Source organism: Oncorhynchus mykiss, chromosome 14, assembly GCF_013265735.2.
Source record: "Oncorhynchus mykiss isolate Arlee chromosome 14, USDA_OmykA_1.1, whole genome shotgun sequence".
Lineage (NCBI taxonomy): Eukaryota > Metazoa > Chordata > Actinopteri > Salmoniformes > Salmonidae > Oncorhynchus > Oncorhynchus mykiss.
In genome coordinates this window covers 19,937,171-19,943,945 of record NC_048578.1, presented here as the reverse complement: position 1 = coordinate 19,943,945, position 6,775 = coordinate 19,937,171, and the positions used below count along the sequence as shown (strand labels likewise).

The window sequence follows — 6,775 nt, the reverse complement described above, 5'->3', positions numbered from 1 at the left end:
CCTGGCCATGGAGTCGTGGGTGAAAAGGGAGTACAGGAGGGGACTGAGGATGCACCCCTGAGGGGCTCCAGTGTTGAGGATCAGCGTGGCAGATGTGTTGCTACCTACCCTCACCACCTGGGGGCGGCCCGTCATGAAGTCCAGGATCCAGTTGCAGAGGGAGGTGTTTAGTCCCAGGATCCTTAGCTTAGTGATGAGCTTTGAGGGTACTATGGTGTTGAACACTGAGCTATAGTCAATGAATAGCATCCTCACATAGGTGATCCTTTAGTCCAGGTGGGAAAGGGCTGTGTGGAGTGCAATAGAGATTGCATCATCTGTGGATCTGTTTGGGCGGTATGCAAATTGGAGTGGGTCTAGGGTTTCTGGGATAATGTTGTTGATGTCAGCCATTACCAGCCTTTCAAAGCACTTCATGGCTACGGACGTGAATGCTACGGGTCTGTAGGCAGATTGCCTTTGTGTTCTTGGGCACAGGGACTATGGTGGTCTGCTTGATACATGTTGGTATGACAGACTCAATCAGGGACATGTTGAAAATGTCAGTAAAGACACCTGCCAGTTGGTAAGCACATACCCGGAGCACATGTCCTGGTAATCCGTCTGGCCCCGCAGCGTTGTGAATGCTGACCTGTTTAAAGGTTTTACTCACATCGGCTACGGAGAGCATGATCACACAGTCGTCTGGAACATCTGATGTGCTCATGCATGCCTCAGTGTTGCTTGCCTCAAAGCAAGCATAGAAGTGATTTAGCTTGTCTGGTAGGCTTGTGTCACTGGGCAGCTCATGGCTGTGCTTCCCTTTGTAGTCTGTAATAGTTTGCAAACCCTGCCACATAAGAAGAGCGTCAGAGCCGAATCAATCTTAGCCCTGTATTGACGCTTTGCCTATTTGATGGTTCATCGGAGGGCATAGCAGGATTTCTTGTAAGCTTCCGGGTTAAAGTCCCACACCTTGAAAGCGTCAGCTTTACCCTTTAGTTCAGTGCGACTGTTGCCTGTAATCCATGGCTTCTGGTTGGGGTATGTACGTGCAGTCACTGTGGGGACTATGTCCTCGATGCACTTATTGATAAAGCCAGTGACTGATGTGGTGTATTCCTCAATGTCATCAGAGGAATCCCGGAACATGTTCCAGTCTGTGATAGCAAAACAGTCCTGTAGTTTAGCATCTGCTTCATTTGACCACTTTTTATAGACCAAGCCACTGATGCTTCCTGCTTTGTACGCATCTGTGTGTGTGGAGAACAGGTGATCTAGAATTTTTCCCCTCTGGTTGCACATTTAACATGTTGATAGAAGTTAGGTAGAACTCATTTAAGTTTCCCTGCATTAAAGTCTCTGGCCACTAGGCGCACCGCCTATGGGTGAACGGTTTCCTTATACAGCTGACTGACTGCGGTCTTAGTGCCAGCATCTGTCTGTGGTGGTAAATAAAGAGCCACGAAAGTATAGCTGAAAACTCTCTAGGCAAATAGTGTGCTCTGCATTTTATCACAAGATACTCTACTTCAGGCGAGCAAATCTAGAGATTCTTAGATTTTGTGCAACAGCTGTTGTTTACAAATATGCTCAAACCGCCCCCCCCCCCCCCCCCCCCCCCCTCTGTCTTACCGGATTGTGCTGTTCTATCTTATATCCCGCAAGCTGAATATCCATGTCATCATTCAGCCACGATTCCGTGAAACACAAGATATTACAGTTTTTGATGTCCCGTTGGTAGGATATTCGTGATCGTACTTAGTCTAATATATTGTCCAATGATTGCATGTTGGCGAGTAATATTGACGGTAACAGCTGCTTTCCCACTCGCCTTCTGCAGATGTTTACGAGGCACCCCGCTCTGTGTCCTCTGTACCTGCGTCTCTTCCTCTTGCAAATAACTGGGATGTTGGCCTTGTCAGGTGTTCGAGTAATGTCCTATACGTCCTGCTTGAAGAAAAAAATCAGAGGTGAGTGATCGCTGTCCTGATATCCAGAAGCTCTTTTTTTGCCGTAAGATACGGTTGCAGAAACATTATGTACAAAAAAACTCACATAATAGCACAATTGGTTGGGTGCCCGTAAAACTGCTGCCATTTCTTCCAGCACCATTTTAAATCCAGTTGTTGCCATCCTGTGCCTGTCCCACAGGTGTGATGTTCGGATGTACCAATCCTGTGTAGGTGTTGTTACACGTGGTCTGCCACTGCGAGTACCATCAGCTGTCCGTCCTGTCTCCCTGTCTTAGGCATCTCACAGTACGGACATTGCAATTCATTTCCCTGGCCACATCTGCAGTCCCCATGCCTGCTTGCAGCATGCCTAAGGCACGTTTAAACAGATGAGAAGGGACCCTGGGCTTCTTTCTTTTGGTGTTTTTCAGAGTCAGTAGAAAGGCCTATTTAGTGTCCTAAATTTTCACAACTGTGACCTTAATTGCCTACCGTCTGTAAGCGTTTAGTGTCTTAACGACCGTTCCACAGGTGCATGTTCATTTGTGGTTTATGGTTCATTGAACAAACATGGAAAACAGTGTTCAAACCCTTTACAATGAAGATCTGAAGTTATTTGGATTCTTACAAATTATCTTTGAAAGACAGGGTCCTGAAAAAGAGAGTTGATATGCACAAATACACATGTTTAAAAAGTAGTCACTGAGATAGGGATCAGAAGGTCACATGTTCTAATGTTGCAGATTCTCTTTCTCAAAAAAATGTCTATTTATAGCCCCATTTACACTTTGCATTAACGTGGTTTTCATGATCTGATCAAGATGACACAATTACTAGCTGTTCTACGTTTTCTGCTTCTAAACATGGTATTTAAATGTGTCCCTTCCACTGAGTCTGGATTGTGAACAGATTTCCTGGCCCCTCCCTGTATGCAAATTATTTGACAGATTGTTTCAAGCAGACAAAATCCTTTCCATGCAATTATTCAGAGACAACATTATTAATAAGACAATATCATTTAATTACCAGATACGCCAATCAATCATGTAAAAAGTGAGGGAAATATCATGAAATATAAATAATCACAGTGCTTTTACTAAACAAAGTGAACATAAATATAATTCCATCAGTGGTATTGTATCTGTACTGTATGCATTATGTACTCTCATATCTAGATCAGAGCCTTCTGATCGGAGACCCTCGTAGTGCACATGTAACATAAATCCAAATCATACATCCAAACGTTTACTCAACATTGAGATAAACGTCTCAGGTCATATACTATATACCCATAGAGATAGCATATAGTAAAAGGGTCCGATCCGTTCAATTAGCCTTCAACCAGCTTAAACTTTAACATGAACATTCCCCTTGTCATTTGTTAATCACAATCACAAGTACAGTCGCACTCTCCATTGAAGCAATACAGCAGGGAATTATCTATCGAGAGCGAATCTTTACAACTGTCCAGAACCGAAAACTATTCAGGGACAAAAACTCTTTCAACTTCAATTGATAGGAAGATTGGTTTGAGGGTAAAGCCTAAGAACTGCTCCGAAAGATGAAAAAACATTTTGGGGGGAAAAAAATGATTACAATAGAAGACATTTCCCGAAAGGCCTTCTCACAATTGCATACATAGAAATTCAGAAAATTATCTTTACCACTTTTTGATTAAAACATCCCTTTGTTGTCTGTTTCAAAAAGGCAGCTTACATTATCGGCAGCTCTGGGGTGAAATCTCCCCTAGGTACAGATTTAGGATCAGCTTACCGTCCCCCAATCCTAACCTTAACCATTAGTAAGTAAAATTCTGAATCAAGATCTGCATCTAGGGAAACCTCACCCTACACCTTCTGAGCACAGTTAAAATAGTGATAAAAACACTGCAAGGGCCGAGATGGTTGTGTTTACGTACAGTTCAAATCAGGATAGAGTCTGGGTTACTGTTGTAATGTTATTGAGTGTAAATTGTAACAACTAGTAACTCCCCTACTCACATTCCTAATTCAAATACACTGGAACGGATAATATTTGTGAAATCAAATCAAATTAACAGAAGTTTAAACATACTGCTTGGCCATATACAGTAGCGCTGCAATCCTTTATATGAATTAAATCAGATTACTAAAGTATTATTCTATTGATGTATAAATGATCAGATGGCTGAAAGACTCAACATTGTTAACTAGAGTTTCTATATAAGTATACAGCACAATTACTCTGCCTTACATACAACACAATGAGTAATACAAACTCTCTCCATTGTCAACCAATAGCAGTTTAACATATCCCCCCCAATTGTCACTGACCGTCATTTGTGAATCCTAGCCTAGTTGAAAAGCAGCTGAAATTCTCACACACCTTGCCCGCCTCCCACAAACCCTCAATCCTCTGCTCCGTTTGGTGTGAAATGAACAGATGAGAAGAGAAAGCAGCTGCCGTCTCACTTTTCCAGTTTTATAATGAGCCCGCCACAGATGGCTGGTGTACTGAATATCTTCCCTGGGAAACAGAGAGGAAGAGGAATGGAGATAATGAAAGCTGTCCTCTGCAATAGGTGGATGATAAGGAGCAAGGGCACCAAGTTGAGAGTGGAAGCTAAGAGGAAAAATTAAAAAGTTGCATGACTTGCAAGAAGCAGGGTGGATGTTCATTCACAGGCAAAAATCTAACACTGGCCACATACACTCAAAAACAGAGACGACCTGGTTCTCTTCTCTCAATCTTCCCTTTTCATCAGCAATAGACCAAATAGTTTTTTCAACACCTACATATATTATTTACATTTAAACAATGGCTTTACTTCATTCTCTGCTGTCTCTAAGTCTCATTTGTAACTGTATAAAATGGGACGTTATTTACAGTTGGCATGTACGATTTGGAGTGCTGAGTCATGAACTGGAGTCTAAGGGTCTCTGTAGCTCGACCTGGAGTCTAAGGGTCTCTGTAGCTAGACCATCTTAGTTATAGTTGCATGTGACAGCGCAGCTTTTTGATAAGGCACTGTAACTAGTATCAACAGCAATCAGGCATTCTGTCTCTCTCACACACACACACACAAGTTGGGGCTGTAATTATAAATAAAGTCAATTCAGAGGGTCAACGGAAATTCCTCAGATTTTTTTAAAAACTTGGAAAAGGAATTTCAGTTTACTTTCTGAATGGACTGAATTGAAATAAATGCCCCCAACAATGACACACACCCCCCCTCTCTGGGACACACTAAAGTGGCTGCTTCTAATGCTAGATACAGGAACTCTGATGGTACCCCTGGAAACAGCCTGCCATTTCAGACGATCATTCAACCTTTTTTTCCCCTTTCAGTTTATCCTCTGAATTGACTGAATTTATAATGACGGCACCCAACCCTGGTGTGTGTGTGTGTGTCTGACAAATGGAAGGATAGTAGCCAAGGTGGCACCTTAATCTCAACATTTCTAGAGATGTTCATTAGAATCACTTACTGAAGAGAGACAAAATGTTTGCCTCTGTACCTCAACCATAAACAATGGTTAGGGTTTCCTTTCTCTGCCATGTTTTACTGTTCAACACACCCTAAACTAGCTGTCAGTCCTTATTTCCTCATCATCCTAATAAATGTTGTGCCAACTGCCCAGCTTCCCATGGATTGCATAGGGGCCTGATCGGTGTGGTTCTGAGAACAGACTAATAGTGTGGATGTGTTAGAGGCTTTACAATAAGTGTATTTGTCAGATATTTTGCAATGCTAAGTATTTTAGAACTGGCTTCTTCACATTAAAAAAATCATCACAGCTATAAAACAAAAGACAGAGAAACAGTAGCATTAACAATCAGAGTCCACTGGTAGCTACGATCCAGAGGTGCCTGGGTACTTTAGGACCCCTTCAGCCGAACACTACCCAGGATATACAGTCACCTGCATCCAGTGGGTTCACAGTTCCTAGTTTCCCCATTATCTGTGTTTTCCATGCAATGTTCAGGGGGAGGAGAAAGGTGCCGAGCTACCATCCTTCTGGAGTGTAAATGTCAATCAAGCAGTCACTAACTTAGGGGGGATGCAGGTTTGGTGGGGGCACCAACTCTGCATATCTGGTGGAATGAGCAGGGAGTCAGAGCCTTGCAGTTATTCTCCACTCATTACAGGCAGATGCTTCTCACTCATATAGCAGCTGATTAAAGTGTCTCCCTCACAGGTCCAGACAGAGCGCTTTAGGGAAAGGTTGTGACTGACTGTGGGAGGGGCAAGGAAAAAACCCCACCATGCAGCTAGAGTGCCTTATCCTTGGCAATTATTGAGGCCTCCGCGTCAGTTTCAGGTGAGGCCAAGGGCGGGACTTTGGTGAGAGTCGGCGAGGATTTGGGTAAACTGGGCAGCTTCTCCTCCCTGGGGGAGGGGCTTCTTTTCTCTGCATGAGCGATGGCAGAGTCTGCCATGCTGGGCTTGGCGTCATCAGGGGTGTGCTCGTTGGGGATGAGTGGAGCTGTAGTTTTCTGCAGAGGGAACATGGCACCATAAGAAGATTCTAATAGTAACCAAAGACCAGGAACTATTGATAGCTGGCCTGTATTAGAATTCAGGGCAAGTGAAAAGGCAAAACATTGCACCAGTAGAAATATACAGACACAAAGCGAGGCACAAAATAGCTAGACATAGTGAGGTGCAACAGTAGATAAGCTATACATAGGCACGGAATGGCAACTGCAGACATTGCAAGGTGCAAAATGGCATCTGTACAGAGGCAGAAAATGGCTACAGAACAATGCGCACGCAGAGTACTTTAATACTATCTCTATAAAAAAGGAAATCAGTTTCTGCTCTACAGTACATTGTTCTCCCTGTACACCTTTGCTTTCCT

The 6,775-nt window shown here is 43.3% G+C and overlaps 1 protein-coding gene across 2 annotated transcripts in view; it reads right to left on the bottom strand.

Annotated features, from left to right (window-relative positions):
* Nucleotides 1–2,931: 2,931 nt before the first annotated feature.
* Nucleotides 2,932–6,775, bottom strand: part of LOC110488959 (palmitoyltransferase ZDHHC9) — a 42,921-nt gene continuing 39,077 nt past the window's right edge. For both annotated transcript variants that reach the window (XM_036943122.1, XM_036943123.1), the window contains exon 9: nucleotides 2,932–6,410. In XM_036943122.1, the coding sequence (XP_036799017.1) occupies nucleotides 6,186–6,410 (225 nt within the window). In that variant the 3' untranslated portion in view covers nucleotides 2,932–6,185. The remainder of the gene's footprint in view (nucleotides 6,411–6,775) is intronic.